At 51.8% G+C, this 16,719-nt stretch overlaps 1 protein-coding gene across 1 annotated transcript in view; it reads right to left on the reverse strand.

Moving 5' to 3' along the window:
• The window catches only part of grid2ipb (glutamate receptor, ionotropic, delta 2 (Grid2) interacting protein, b), a gene marked incomplete at its 5' end in the record, with an annotated part of 47,252 nt that overhangs the window by 7,207 nt on the left and 23,326 nt on the right, over window positions 1-16,719 (reverse strand). Inside the window, 10 exon segments of the mRNA XM_084485876.1 lie at window positions 1-185; window positions 188-220; window positions 223-254; window positions 256-284; window positions 1,219-1,263; window positions 2,091-2,413; window positions 3,041-3,206; window positions 3,736-3,821; window positions 5,116-5,253; window positions 6,500-6,651. Of these exon segments, the coding sequence (XP_084342002.1) occupies window positions 1-185; window positions 188-220; window positions 223-254; window positions 256-284; window positions 1,219-1,263; window positions 2,091-2,413; window positions 3,041-3,206; window positions 3,736-3,821; window positions 5,116-5,253; window positions 6,500-6,651 (1,189 nt within the window).

The following is a 16,719-nucleotide window of genomic DNA, read 5'->3' on the forward strand; positions in this document are numbered from 1 at the left end:
CGGCGGGGGCGGGGGGATGATGGGGTGCTGGGGGTGGAAGGCCATGCGGGCGCGGGGGATGTGCTCCGGGGAGAAGCGCACGGTCGGCTGCGGGTCGGTGAACTGGAAGGGGGGCGGGATGGGGGACTGGAGGAGGGCGGCGGGGGGGCTCTGGGAGGGGGGCGGGGGGATGGGCTCGGAGCCGAGGAGAAGGAGGTGATGTCGTCGCTGCTGCTGTGGCCTCGCTGCTGGCGCTGCTCAGCTGGCGCGGCGCGCGCACGGCTCTGCTCCTCCTTGTAGCTCATCTGTACCGGCGAGAGGGACTTCCTGTCACCGCACACTTCCTGGCGTCGGGTTTACACTTTCTGTACATCTGCTTTTGTACTCCCTGTGTGTCCACATCACATCATTACATCTAATTACCAATTCCTGTCCACCTGCCACTTCCTCTCTGTCTATTTCCCACTTCCCACGATTTCAGTGTCTATCTGCATCTCTTACTGTTTGTCTAATTCCTTATTTGCATGAATCTACTTCTCGCCTTCTGTACACCTGCTTAACACTTCAAGTCTGTCTAATTCCCACTAACCCTATCTCCATCTCTTACTGTATGTCTAATTGCTACTTCGTATACATCTACAGCTTATAAACGTGTCTCACAGAGTGTGCTCATCAAACTGATATCACGAATGACCACAGAGTACAAAGTAACAGACTAATTGGTGAAGTCACTGGTGAGAAATCTGCTTACTCCAGACTTCTACCCTGCAAACTTCTCTTGAGTCTAACGAGACGCTCCGTCAGCTGTTTCTCTACCTCCCCCGTCTACTGCAACACTCCTGACATCCTTGTGGCGTCACTGAGATATACGGCTCTTATAACAAGCAGCCGTTTTAATGGCCGCTGATAGTCAGTCATCCCTGGGGTGGAAGTGGTCTACGGTCTCATCGCTACAGTGTCCTGATTCTCAAATATGAGGCGTGGAACTCACTTACCTTGAAGCTAAGTCACTTTATTACTCCTAAATTTGTTTCTAATATATTTGTAATATATTTGTAAGAAATATGTTACAGCTATGTTTCAATTAGGAATACAAAAAGTACAGCTTACTTTAATTAATCACAATTAAGATACAATCAGTAGATATTTATAAGTGTAGATTCGTTTTTATAGTTGTAATAATAATAATAATTATGAAATATAACTATAACTGTTATTATTATTTGTTTTTTTACTTACAGGCCCATCTCTTCTTCTGAAACCATGACAACCACCTTGAAATATCTGTTCATGTGACACAAGTGTTCATCGTAGTGTACATTAGCATGGCATCTAACGTCACGTGAAGCACCACAACTTAAAGATAGAACGCATCAAAATAATCAAATGATTAGTAACATGGAAAATACACTGACAACACTGGTATCATTCTCTCTTATGTACAAAAATACACAAACAATATCGTGCAAACTCCCAACACAACAAAATATGGCAATAGTGCTTGTACATCGCCTCCATGTCGGAAGCCTAAAGGGCTGATTATGGTTCCATGTTCACGCAACGCATGAGGGGTTACGGACCCCTTACGTCCTTGCGGACCCTCCTAGTGTCCGCCGCAAGGGCCTGACGTGCGCCTCCCAAAAATTGTAACCTTCCGTTGAGGCGATGCAGCCGCAAGGGCTGTGATTGGTCCGCTCACTAGAACCCGACGCAGGACCATAAAGGTTCACGACTGCGTTGAAGCGTCTGCTGTGAACGTGGAACCATAATCAGCCCTTAAGAGCAAGGGTTAATTTTTTTTGTAATTAACCGTCAAATTAATACATTTATGGGGAGGCATTGTTGTGTTTGAGACTCATTTGAGACGTGTCCAAAACAAAGTGTTCATTAGCCTAGGTTACGGTATATTTACGTCGGTTTACAATTATTAGTACGACACCTCTCGAGTGCTCTCAAACTGGGCCGAATTAAGCATCGACCAACAAAAACATCCCATGATGCACTCTGATGTACAAGCCCTACACCGTCCTAAACGACACGTATCGTGGCGCGACGAAACGACTCCCGGGCAACCGGTCGTGCACAGGCCCCCCTCCCGACCCCCTCCTCACCTCCTCGTAGTCGTTGTCGGCGGCAACGGGGGGCTGGCACTCGTCCACCAGGGTGACGCGGTGGCCCAGCTGCTCGCTCAGCGCGTCCAGGAACTTGTCGGTGTCGCGGCTGCGCGGCGGCCGGGAGAAGGTGAACAGCTTCTTGCGGCGGCCCAGGGGGCTGAGGCCGCCGCTGCTGCCGTTGGAGGGGTGGGGGGAGGCTGGCGGGCTCTCCAGGCTGACGTACGGGTTGGAGTCCTGGCTGCCCTGGTGGTACAGCTCGTACACGGGTGTGGGCAGGGGCTCCTTCCAGGACAGGGTCAGGCCCGACTTGGTGTGGCTGCCTATAGGGGGAAGGGCGGGGGGGGGGGGGGGGGGGGGGGGAGATGGGGGAGAGCAGGGGGAGGGGACAGTCGGGGTGTGAGGCTGGAGTCCTGTTAACAATGGCTCCCCCGCGTCTCCAACAGGGACGCCACAGCCTCACCGTTGCATGCTGGGGGGGGGGGGGGGGGGGTTACCTTTGACCTTGGACAGAGACGTGGTCGTCATGGTGATACACAAACACCGTGTTCCCTATTATGCCCCCTGCGCGGGTTTTTCTCTCTGAGGCGTTGCCACGGCTACAAGCCACAAGCCATATCGTAAATGTACCCATGTCTACATCTTTTGACGACTCTTAGATTCAAGGTTTTGTGTGTGTGTGTGTGTGTGTGTGTGTGTGTGTGCCTGCAAATGTGTTTGTGTGCAGATGGTATTGTGTAACTTTGTAAATGTATGCATTTTTTGTCTTTTTTATGTGTGTCTTAATGCATGCATGTGTACATACGTACGGTGTGTGTGTATGTGTGTGTGTGTGTGTGTGTGTGTGCGCGCGCATGTGTGTGTGTGTCTGTGTGTCTGTGTATGTATACATGTGCGTGTGCGCGTGCGCGCGTGTGTGTGTGTGTGCATGGCAGCGGCTTCGGTGGTACCTGTCAGCGGGGGGAGGGTGAGGGGGGAGAGCGAGCGGCCTCGGTAGGGCTCGGCCTGGCCCCGCCCCTCAGGGCCTGGCGAGGGGGGGGCGGCGGCGGTGGCGTGCGGGGGCGAGGCGCTCTTGGTGGCGTACACGTTGCCCAGCTCCGTGTACAGGCCTGACATCTACGGGTGGAGGCGTGACCAGCAGGGTTAGCATGGGCGGCGCGCGGCGGCGGCCGGAAGCTCGACGTGCACAACGTGGCCCCCCCCCCCCCCCCCGGCTGCCCGGTGTGGACCGTCACACCGCGAGCAAAACCACAGACGTTTGCTAACGGCGGAGGGGAGAACGGACAACGCTGCTCCTGTTGGTTTTGGGTTTAGCTTTTTAAGTATAGCCCTGTATGTGGTCCTCAAAGTGGGGCTTAAAGTGGTTTTCACTGAAGTTGTTTTTATCGGATTATATAAAACAAATGCGTTATATCCAGAACAGGCAGGCAGCCGGGAGATGTTGAATTGCGGTAAAACATGAACGTAGATCAACAGACCTTGAAAGTACAAAACAACAAAAGGACACACAGACTCCAGAAAAGGACACAACAAAGCAACACGACCCGCATTGTTTCTGATGACGACGTCATCAACAACAATGGCCGGTCGACCGTCGGGTTTCACGGGACGGGGCGGAGGGGGAGCGGAATGGACAAATACCCACGTTCTTCATGTCGGGGGACTCTGGGAACGAGGTGCCGTCGCCGCACTCTCTCTCCTCGGGGCTGTCGGGCACTTCGACATGAATCCCTAAAGCACAAGAGGGCGTCAGCGGCGGACAGGAGCATGTCGGCACCGCCCATGTTCCGCTCCGCCCTCCTCCACCCGGGCCTCCAATGGGAGGGAGGCCGAGGAGGAGAGGAGGAGGAGGAGGAGGAGGGACCGAACGGAACAGGAGGTGCGCAGCATGGATCAGCGCTCCTAAACACACGGTGGGGGGGGGGGGAAGGGTGATGGTGGGTCGCTTCAATGAGGCTCTATAGCTACAACTAACAGCGTGAGAATGCATTGGGGGACACATAAGCATTGTAAGGTGTATGCGTGATGCAATGGGGTCAACATCCGCATCACACTGTGACGTCGTTGTCCTCCATTGGCTAATGAAAGCCAGAGTGTTGGGCTAGATTCAAGAGACTGCTGAGCCGACCGTCGCTGTTGCCTCTAAAACGCAGACAGCAGTCGTGCGTGGACATGGGTGCTAGTCTGCCTGTTTCCGCACTCTTACGAAACACACTGCCATGAGCACGACGCGCTCGCCCACGCCTCTACAGTCGATCCTAACCCTCGCCCGAGCCCACGAGGATCCCGTAGGCACGCGGGAAGAGCAATCGAATAATCCCATCCACGGACGGAACGACCCCTGACCTCTCAGGCTCGTGTGATCATCATATCCCTGTATCACCGTTGAATGCAATTCATCTCCGTGCATCGCGTCAACTGCTCACGCTGTGTCGCTTCCCTGCTGTGCTGTTGTGGACGCTGCGGTCGCTAGCGTCTGAAGGCCAAAGAGAGATCCTACTTATTCAGGATAGGGCCCGGGTCAGGGACTCACAGGCTCACAGGGTCTGTGTTCGAGACGCCTTAACCCCTTACCTGCTGTATCTTAAGTATTTGCTTAACTAATTACCAACAAAATGGAATTAAAAAAAAAAACTGTTAAACCATTTTGGCAATATTATTAAAATCCCATTGCGCTCTAAAATAAACCGATTGGTTTGTGAGCCCCATGGGATATTAAAAATACACACACTTGGTACACATTGCACCCCCCGTACTGCCCCCTGTTTGCGGCCAATGCCGTGACATCCCCCGGGTGACAGAGGGGCAGGGGGCCGGTGGGTGACAGAGGGGCAGGGGGCCAGTGTGTGACAGCGGGGCAGGTGGCCGGTGTGTGACAGAGGGGCAGGGGGCCGGTGTGTGACAGAGGGGCAGGGGGCCGGTGTGTGACAGAGGGGCAGGGGGCCGGTGTGTGACAGAGGGGCAGGGGGCCGGTGTGTGACTGAGGGGCAGGGGGCCGGTGTGTCCCGTGGCCGGCAGGGCGTACCCATCCCCAGGTGGGTCCCGATGATGCAGTCGTCGGAGCTCCTCTCCTGCATGCTGCTGCGGTATGACGTGCTGCGCACACGCACCGAGCTGCTCCTGCGGTGGTGCTCCGTCACCACAGGCTCAGGCTCCACCGCCGCTGCACACACACACGCAGAAACGCACGCACACACACACATATACGGACACACACACACGCATGCAGACACACACACACCACACACACACACACACACACACACATATACAGACATACACACACACACACACACATACACACACGCATGCAGACACACACACACACACACACACCACACACACACACAGACACACACACACACACACACACACAAGTGCAGGCAGACACCCGCACAAACACATGTACACGTACATACACCCACATGTACACAAGCATAAAAGCATGCATGCAAGCACACACACACACACACACACACACACACACACACACATTCAGACATGAGAGGATGTAAAACACATGTATATACACATGCACAAGCCCAATGCATGTATGCATGTATGCACAAATGGTCATGCACCCATCCAGACACACACAAACACACATAAAGGATAATTTCACTTTTCTTTTTTATGCTAAATATATATGCAGTTGCCTCCAGGCATCATTGGGAATACAGATGTACATTTCGTCCAATGTCGTCCAAACGGTCATTAACATTTCCCAGGATCTCCCTAATGCAATGTGTGATCAAGCACGCCAGTTTAGAGAGCAAATGGTCTCGCTCTAGGCTCTCATCCCTATACTACTCCCCTCTCCCCTCCTTCCCTCACTCCTCTCCTCTCCTTACGTCTCTCCTCTCCTCACTCACTCCTCCTTTTCTCACTCACTCCTCTCCCCTCCTTTCCTCACTCCTCTCCTCTCCTCGCTCACTCCTCTCCCCTCCTTTCCTCACTCCTCTCTTCTCCTCACTCAGTCCTCTCCTCACTCAGTCCTCTCCTCCCTCTCCTGCTCTCCTCTCCTCCCTCAGTCCCCTCCTCTGCGCTCCTCTTTTCAGCTCTCCTCCACTTTACTCTCCTACCACCTCCTCCCTTGCTCCTCTCCTCTGCACTCATCTCATATCCTCACCTCCCCTCCCTGTGTTTTCTCCACTTGTTGTCTCCCATCCCCTTGTCTCCTCCCACTCACCGACCCTCTCCTCCCTCTCGTCCCTTTCATGCTCCTCTTCTCCACACTAATGCAGTCTAGACTTCACCTCCGATGTCCTTCCACTGTCCACCTTCCAGGTAAACGAATAAAAAGACGAGTGTGCGGTTGGTAGCCTCCAGCCGCTGCATTGAACACTGTTCCACTAGAACCAACCAAGAAGACTGCTTCCCCCGCGGACGGCCCTTACAGGTGGGCTCACCTGCACTCTTGAAGCCCAGGAAGCGGGAGATCTTACTCTGGCAGCGCTCCTGCTCCTCGTAGGTCAGCAGCTGGTAGATGAACTGCCAGATGAGCTGCTTGGCCGGGGTGTCCAGCACCGGGAACACGTCCACGATCAGGGTGTCCACGTTCCTGGGGTGGGGCCCGCGCACGCACACGACCATACAGACACACACACACACACACACACACACACACACACGTATAGACAAACACATACACACACACACATACACGTATGGACAAACAAAATCACACATAGACAAACAAATAGGCAAACATACACACATAGCAAAACACACACACCGACGCACACACACACACACACACACACACGCATGTATAGACAAACATCAACACATTGACAAACACACACCCACACACACATAAGCACAAACACATACCCACGTATAGACAAACACAAACAAATAGACAAACATACACAGACACAAGCACAAGCACACACACGCACACACACATGAATACCTTAGATACATAAGCATACATTACATAATGTTTTATTATAGTGTTTGAGAGTTTGAGTCAACACGAGGGCAATGCTATAGTCAATGTTGTAATCTTTGTTCTGAGACGTTACTGTCGGGGGAGTGGAGCAATAAACATGTACATCCAAATGACACGCTATTGAGCTGAATACTGGTCTCCAGCATTCGTTTGCACTGTAAGTACATTGAGCCCACGTCCTTTCATTCTCTGCTGTTGTGCTTGATCCTCGGAGGATAAAGAAACCAACGGCATAGAGCCGCCAAAGTGTGTGTGAGTGTGAGTGTGTGGTTGTGTGCGTGTGTGGCGTGGCATGGCGATTCCCTTTGGCATCCCTACCTACCTCCTACATACAGCGTATGTGGAAGTGCTAATGACATACACTTAGAATGCTACCAGCATTCCTGCCGGTATGCAGTCAGTGCTTCAACCCTGCTTAACCTACGATGGCTCAAGGTATACCAAACATTTATTTTGAATCCAAATCATTCAAATCCAAACATGGGTTGTGGAGTGTGTGTGGTTGACGGCTGGTTTAAGCAGCCTCACTTGGCCCGAGTCAGACTGATTGGACTCGGGGGCTGGGTGAGGCTGCACACATGTTATGCATTGAGCAATCGATGAGCACCGGTTAAAGGTGCCATGACATGCCACCAGTGCTGTGTTCCAATATCCATACTTCCATGAGTACACTTAAACGTAGTACACTATCCGCACTGACTAAGTGCACTGATTTTCAAATGTCAGTATCATTCCAAATCGAATACTACGTGGTGCACTAACCGGAAATTATGATCGCGACTGCCACCGTGGCTCCTCCCCCGCAATAAACATCCCACTTTGAACGGTGACCTCTTTACGCATAGTAGCTATAAAAAGCTATAAAAGCTACAAAATAACTCCATTAATGCAGGTGTAACAGGGGTGATAAACCCCTCACTCACAGGGTATCTGTTTCTCAACTCTCACGGTATTATGTCCAAATCTCGCGGGATGGTCACCTGGGTCACCTGGCGGTGACGTCACGGGGTCACGTGGGTCGGCGCAACCAACCGACGTTTAGTATTGAGCCGCTGCAGTTCAGTCTCAGAGAGGGAGTAGTGGGGAAGCTGCATGAGAGACGAGCTACAGGAGCCCCTTACCGTGTCGCAACTGCCGTGCCGAGACCGCGACGGCCGAACGTATGTGTAGTGCGCAGCGGACGGCCGGATCTTATAGATGGCGAGCTAAAGGAGCCACGGACTGACAGATTGTCGAATGAGTCGCATCCCTCCTGCCAGGCTGGTAGGGGGCTCTTTGTAGCCCAGTAAAAGACTCTCACCCACTCGCTCAGCCCCTGCCCAACACACGCACACACATCCTTCCCCTACACACTTTCCCACTCATTTCCCCTGGACTCAATTCCCCAACCCAGACGTGGGTTTACATAAACTGTGGGGGGGCAGCTGGGATCATCTTTTTGGTGTTCATAATGAACCAAGCGTATGGGTTTTTGCTTATTTCTGACTCTGACTTTGTTATCTGTTGATGAATCTGAATCGTGAATATCTGAATGTGCATATATGCAAATGATTGAAAAAAGTTAACTTACCGTAATTCTTTAATTGTCTGCCTTTAGCAGATCGGCCGGTTCACTGTATATAATATCACTTTATTGTTGTGGGTTTTTCATTGCACTTTTTGCTATATAAAAATACATGGTATCATTCAACCAGCAACCTCAGTCTCTGTCTGCTCCCTCCTTTGGTCGTACCTTAGTCTTCTGATCACTAGCCTATTGTTGTATTTTATTGTTACACATTAGCTTCAGTGTTAAATTTGTGTGACATAGGTGCTACATAATTTGTGGCGAGCTAGCCAGGAGGGAGTACAGAGCTGAGCAAATAACAATAGTAAAGTTGACATTAATTGCAAATATGGACATTTTGGAAACAAAGGGCATAAAAATTCCGAATGCTGTTTTAATTAAACATGTAACCGGTGACCGCACAGACGATGAGGTTGTTGCATTCGTAAGTCGGTACGGCAACCCCTCTAATATCGTGGCTATAACTGAGCCTGGCGTTTTCCAGAACATGATCATTGTCGAATTTGAGTCGGGAAATGCTTTGTGTGAACTGCGGAAAATTTTGCCGTACACGTACAGTTGTGAAAAAGAAAAAGTTACTTATGATATTTTAGAACTCGCCACCATTTGCGCAGATTCTTTTGGGGAGTTAAAAACAAGGGAATACCTGGGCGAATTAAAACAGTTGGCTAAACTCACAGGGCGGGACTACACTGAGGTTCTGACGGGGTTAATGTCTCTACTGGGCCAGTCCATCACCGAGCAAAGCCCCACTCATCCAGACTCCAGAAAGGAGGTGATGCCAACTGTTCCCAGTACAGCTGCACAGTTGCCCAACGCTGCCAGCCCCAACCCGCCTCAAGGTGCTACGGTTATGGTACACAATTCCAGCGATGAGTTGCCACACATTCCTGCCACCTCGAGTGCCCGGGGAGCTGCAGGACCTTCATTCCCCACAATGCCACTCCCTGATCTAAATCCACCGGGAATACAGCGGTATGTAGTCGAACATATTGTGAAAAGTGATGACCATGCAACTCACCTGTCTGCCCAGAGATTCCGATCATTTTCGGGTCGTGCTCCAAGACCACAGAATGAATCAGACTACGAAGCCTGGCGATCTGGGGTGGACCTCCTGTTGAAAGATCCTGCCGTCTCCGACCTGCAACGCTCCAGGAGAATACTTGAGAGCTTACTGCCACCAGCAGCGGATATGGTAAGGCATCTCACGCCGGACACACCACCCATGGTTTACCTCCAGATTCTCGATTCAGCCTATGGAACAGTCCAGGATGGTGACGAGCTGTACGCCAAATTTATGGAGCTGTTTCAGGACGCTGGTGAAAATCCATCTGCATATTTGCACAGGCTGCAGGTTGCACTAACTTTGGCGGTGAAAAGGGGAGGAGTCCCAGCTACCGAACTGGATCGGCATCTGTTGAACCAATTTTGCCGTGGCTGCTGGGACAACACGCTCATATCGGAGCTCCAGCTCAAACAGCGCAAGTCTCGTCCTCCATCGTTTGCTGAGCTGCTGCTGCTGCTGAGGACGGAAGAGGATCGTGGGGCGGCAAAGGTTCAGCGTATGAAGCAGCACCTCGGCTCAAAAGCCAGAGCCGGGGCGCACGCCCAGTACGCCTCTGCAGCCCCAGAAGAGGATAAAGTGGAAGTGCTGACTACCATCACCCAGCAGCTCACCCAGCAGCTTGCCGACATTCAAAAGCAGCTGGCGGCCCTTACTGCTCAGTCCAACCGAAAGCAGCCTACCTCACCCAATTCCACCCATGTCAGTCGGCTCAGTGAGAGTATGAGGACCACCAAGGCTCCACCCCGTCCCTCTTACAAGACCCCGCCCTCAGGGCCAAAGCCAGGTTATTGTTACAATTGTGGAGAAGATGGACACATACGACCCAATTGTGATAATGATCCGAACCCGTCACTTGTGGCTATGAAGAAAAAACAGTTCGCTGAGAGGCAGAAGAGGTGGTCACGATCAAGTCCTCACAGTGCCTCGTCTTTAAACTAAATCAGGTTCCTGTTGAGGGGCAAACAGGAACTGGGGAGGACCAACAACGTCCCATCATGCAGAAACCAGTGAGGTGCAGAGATCAAGCACAGTTTGCGTCCCCCGAGGTTATGCACCTGCCACGGGGGTTGATCGGGTCCAGATGCACTGGCCAGGTGAGCATAGCTGGCCAAGAGTTTTCATGCTTACTGGATACCGGATCGCAAGTGACAACAATACCCATCTCGACCTACAATCAACACTTCTCACATCAACCTGTCAGGCCATTGTGTGATTTGCTACAAGTGGAGGGTGCTGCTGGGCAAGAAGTACCCTATCTGGGCTACATCGAGGTGACCATTACTTTCCCGAAGGAGTTCATTGGTGCTGATATGGATGTGTGTACCGTGGCACTGGTGGTCCCGGATGTCAGGCCAGGATTTCATGCACAAGTCTTGATTGGAATGAACACATTGGATCTGCTTTATGAGCAGCGTCTGGAAAGTGAGTGTGCCAGCTACAAACCATCCCGGCATGGCTACGGAGCTGTCCTCCAATTGCTGCAGCTGAGACACCAACAGGCCCAAGGGGAGAGCACTGGCGTAGTGAGATTGGCGGGTGCATCTCCACTTGAGGTCCCAGCAGGCTGCACCATGGTCATCAGGGGCTCCGTCCGTGCAAGTTTATCATCAGCTGGCAGGTGTGTCCTTGTGGAACAGCCGTCCACCCCACTGCCTGGAGGGTTGTGTGTAAGGAACTGTCTTGTTTCTCTGCCCAGCCACGCACCTCACCGGATCCCTGTTGTGATCACCAATGAATCCGACCAGAACATCACACTTCAGCCATTGGGCGTCATTGCTGAACTCTCCGGGTCACCTCGGATTTTGACTCAAGGTGTCTCCACTACCCAAGTGCAGAGCCCGGAAGAAAGCAACTTGGAGTTTGATTTTGGAGATTCTCCAATTCCCCCGGATTGGAGGGAGCGGGTCGTATCCAAGCTCAAGCAGATGCCAGGGGTTTTCTCGCACCATGATCTTGACTTTGGGCGTACCGATCGTGTGAAGCATCACATCCACCTCCATGATGGGACCTCATTCAAGCATCGAGCTCGTCCCATTCATCCTTGTGATATTGAGGCAGTTCGTGACCATCTGCGGGACCTGCTGAAGACAGGAGTGATAAGGGAATCTGAATCACCCTTCTCTTCTCCCATCGTGGTCGTACGTAAGAAGAATGGAGATGTGAGGCTGTGCATTGATTACCGCAAGCTTAACCTCCAGACTGTGAAAGACAACTACGCACTACCGAATTTGGAGGAGTCGTTTGCGGCACTGACCGGTTCACGTTGGTTCAGTGTCCTTGACCTCAGATCCGGGTATTACCAAATTGAAATGGCAGAAGCTGACAAACCCAAGACTGCGTTTGTAACTCCACTGGGCTTTTGGGAGTTCAATCGAATGCCGCAAGGCGTAACCAATGCGCCAAGTACATTCCAGCGGCTCATGGAGCGGTGCATGGGTGACTTGCACCTCAAGGAGGTTTTGGTCTTCCTGGATGATTTGATCATCTTTTCAGACACCCTTGAAGAACACGAGAGGCGATTGTTGAGAGTGCTTCACCGGCTCGGAGACTATGGCCTCAAATTGTCCCCGGAAAAGTGCAAGTTCTTTCAAGCGTCGGTGCGTTACCTGGGACATATCGTCTCGGAGCAGGGTGTGGAGACGGATCCGGAGAAAATCAGTGCCCTGAAGTCCTGGCCAGTCCCCCAAAAGCTGAAGGAGTTGAGATCCTTTTTAGGATTTGCAGGATACTACCGCAGATTCATCAAGGGATATGCCGAAATTGCAAAGCCGTTGAACGACCTGACGAGGGGGTATACTCCGACCCGTTCCAAGGGTCGCAAGGGGTCAACCGCCCTGAACCACGATGCTAACCAGCATTTTAATGAGAAATGGACACCAAAGTGCCAGCTTGCGTTCGAAACGCTGATCAACAGACTGACGACATCTCCCGTGCTTGGCTTCGCAAATCCAAAGCAGCCCTACATCTTGCATACCGACGCCAGCACCACAGGTCTGGGAGCAGCACTCTATCAAGAACAAGAGGGACAATTACGTGTCATAGCGTACGCCAGTCGGGGATTGTCTGCCAGTGAGTCTCGATATCCAGCACACAAGCTGGAATTTTTGGCCCTGAAGTGGAGCGTAACAGAAAAATTCCACGACTATCTGTATGGGACAAGTTTTGTCGTCGTAACAGACAACAATCCCCTGACGTACATCTTGTCTTCTGCCAAGCTTGATGCTGCCAGTCATAGGTGGCTTGCTGCATTGTCCACCTTTGATTTTAAACTCCAGTATCGGGCTGGCAGCCAGAACGGAGACGCTGACGCCCTCTCTCGAAGGCCCCATGACCTGCCGGATGAAGACCGCTGTCAAAAAGAATGGGACATGGTCCAGCAGTTCACCCGTGACCATGTGGATGAGACGGCGATTGAGCTTGATCCAGATGTTGTGGCCGCCATTTGTCACAGCTGTCTGGTGAGAGTTTCAAGTCCCCCTGAGAGCGGCGCTTCCTTGGTGGAGTCGTTGAGCATGTCAGTCTCTGTCATTCCTGACTGTTATGCCAGCGAGTCTCCTCAAGGGCTGCCAGTTGTGCCTTCACTGTCCCCGTCTGGCCTCCGGGAGAAGCAGAGAGCGGACCCCAGTCTCAAGGAAGTAATCTCTCACATCGAAACTGGTGAGAGTGTGCCGCCCACCGTACGACAACAACTTCCAGATCTGGGCCTGCTGTTGAGAGAAAGGAATCGCCTTGAACTCCAGGACGATGTTCTGTACAGGAGGAGGCAGGATGGAGACCATCTGTCGTTTCAGCTCGTATTGCCAGAGGAATTGCGTCAAGGAGTTCTCACCAGCCTCCATGACGACATGGGGCATATGGGGGTCGAGAGGACCCTTGACCTGGTGAGATCTCGGTTCTTCTGGCCACGTATGGCTGTAGATGTGGAAAAGAAAATCAAGACTTGTGATCGCTGTGTTCGAAGGAAAGCCCTGCCGGAGCGGGCTGCACCGCTGGTGAACATCAGGACCAGCCGGCCGCTCGAACTGTTGTGCATGGACTACCTGACGCTCGAGGCAGATAAGAGTAACACCAAAGACATCTTGGTCCTCACAGATCATTTCACCAAATACGCCCTGGCTTTTCCAACTGCCAATCAAAAGGCGAAGACGGTTGCTAAATGTCTGTGGGAGAATTTTATCGTGCATTATGGCATCCCGGAGCGTCTGCACACAGATCAAGGCCGCGACTTTGAGTCCCATTTAATTCGAGAACTCTGTGACATCGCCGGCATTCAGAAAACCCGTACCACGCCATATCATCCCCGTGGCAACCCAGTAGAGAGGTTTAATCGGACGCTGCTGAGTATGTTGGGTACGTTGGGACCGGAACAGAAGCAAAGATGGAAGGAGTATGTGAAACCCCTGGTCCATGCTTACAACTGCACCAGAAACGAGGTCACAGGCTACACTCCTTATGAGCTCATGTTTGGTCGCTCTCCGAGATTACCTGTGGACCTCGCTTTTGGCTTGCCAGCGGGGGACAAGTCTATCCCATCACACTCGAAATATGTGCAGATTCTTCGCTCTCGCCTGGAGGAAAGCTATCAAGTCGCTTCCAAGAATGCAGCAAAGTCAGCAGAACGGAACAAGACTCGTTTTGATCAGAGGGTGAGACCCTCCGCCCTGGAAGAAGGGGATCGAGTGCTTGTCCGGAACGTGAGACTCCGTGGAAAACATAAGCTGGAGGACAAGTGGGAGAGAAACATCTATGTTGTGGTTAACCGTGCTGGCGACCTTCCAGTTTACACAGTGCGACCAGAGACGGATTCATCTGGGAAAACTCGAACATTGCACAGGGACCTCCTGCTTCCGTGTGGTTTCCTACCTGACAGTAAAGAGCCAGAACTGCAACCTGTTACATCTGCACACAGACTTCAAACTCGCAGTCTGAAGAAGCCGGTTGTAGACCCAGAGGAGTACCTGAGTGAGGAAGAGGAGGGGAGAATTGCCCAGGTTTCAATCCCAGCAACTGTACAGTTCTGTGTAGATGGAACTCTTCCTGCCCAGCTGTCATCCACCAACTCAGCGTTGGCTGAACCAATGCACTCACCTGCAAGGAACCTGCTGGAGGTCGAGGAGGGTTCTCTGGTGACTGGTGCTGTGGATCCACCTTTGCTCAGTGTGGAAGAGGATGTCTCTGGAGCGTCTGAGGAGGAAGATGGAGAGTACTTAACAGAGCCTGAAGAGGTCAGTTCCATTCTTGACACCCTGCCATCAGAGGAAGATGGGGAGCTCGACGGCCCTGTAGAGACATCCCCTGATTCGGTCGTTCAATCACAGCGTGCCGCTGAAATACCCATCGCTGGTTTAGACTCTGAAGGTGGGGGTGATTTAGATGTTGTCGAACCGGGTCAGTCTATCCGTCGTTCTTCGAGGCAGCGGCAACCGCCCAAGCGTCTGCAGTACACCGGGTTGGGTAATCCGTTAATTTCTGTTGTGCAGACACTTTTTCATAGTTTGGCTGATGCGTACGGTGAATCGTTTGCCAGTCCTGTGTCCCATTCCCCTGCATGTTCACGGGTCCAGGTAGTGTAGCATGCACCGGAGTTGCATGGTTTTAGAGGGGGAGTGTGTAACAGGGGTGATAAACCCCTCACTCACAGGGTATCTGTTTCTCAACTCTCACGGTATTATGTCCAAATCTCGCGGGATGGTCACCTGGGTCACCTGGCGGTGACGTCACGGGGTCACGTGGGTCGGCGCAACCAACCGACGTTTAGTATTGAGCCGCTGCAGTTCAGTCTCAGAGAGGGAGTAGTGGGGAAGCTGCATGAGAGACGAGCTACAGGAGCCCCTTACCGTGTCGCAACTGCCGTGCCGAGACCGCGACGGCCGAACGTATGTGTAGTGCGCAGCGGACGGCCGGATCTTATAGATGGCGAGCTAAAGGAGCCACGGACTGACAGATTGTCGAATGAGTCGCATCCCTCCTGCCAGGCTGGTAGGGGGCTCTTTGTAGCCCAGTAAAAGACTCTCACCCACTCGCTCAGCCCCTGCCCAACACACGCACACACATCCTTCCCCTACACACTTTCCCACTCATTTCCCCTGGACTCAATTCCCCAACCCAGACGTGGGTTTACATAAACTGTGGGGGGGCAGCTGGGATCATCTTTTTGGTGTTCATAATGAACCAAGCGTATGGGTTTTTGCTTATTTCTGACTCTGACTTTGTTATCTGTTGATGAATCTGAATCGTGAATATCTGAATGTGCATATATGCAAATGATTGAAAAAAGTTAACTTACCGTAATTCTTTAATTGTCTGCCTTTAGCAGATCGGCCGGTTCACTGTATATAATATCACTTTATTGTTGTGGGTTTTTCATTGCACTTTTTGCTATATAAAAATACATGGTATCATTCAACCAGCAACCTCAGTCTCTGTCTGCTCCCTCCTTTGGTCGTACCTTAGTCTTCTGATCACTAGCCTATTGTTGTATTTTATTGTTACACATTAGCTTCAGTGTTAAATTTGTGTGACATAGGTGCTACACAGGCTTTGTGAAAAATATGCAGACGTTGGCTCAAACTGGCACCGCCTCTTCCGCTACTTCCTGCTATTGGAACGCCCTACATACTCAAACTAAGTATAGTGAGAGCGGATAGCATGGATATTGGAACACAGCACCGGTGTGGTGTGATTAGCCGGTACAAGCCGTTTTGGAAATCAGCCCTTTAAGACATCACAGGTGTGAGTGTCCACCTAGATGTGTGACGGATAGATGAGCAACGTTTGCTACAGTCCACTGGGTAGGCTGATAGACTGATCTATCCAGCACACATCTAGGTGGACATGCCCAATTTCTGCCCCTTATGATGTCATAAGGGGCAGATTTCCAAAACAGCTTGCAATGGCTAATCACACCACACCTGGTGGCATGTCATGGCACCTTTAAACTAGCCGTCACCACACACTCTGAGCAAATGGTTTCCCAAACTCATGATGTAACCACCAGTGGGGGTACTTTTGGCCACAGAACCATCAAATATTCAGTGCAGTA

This window comes from Micromesistius poutassou (assembly GCF_964030765.1).
Source record: "Micromesistius poutassou genome assembly, chromosome: 21".
NCBI lineage: Eukaryota > Metazoa > Chordata > Actinopteri > Gadiformes > Gadidae > Micromesistius > Micromesistius poutassou.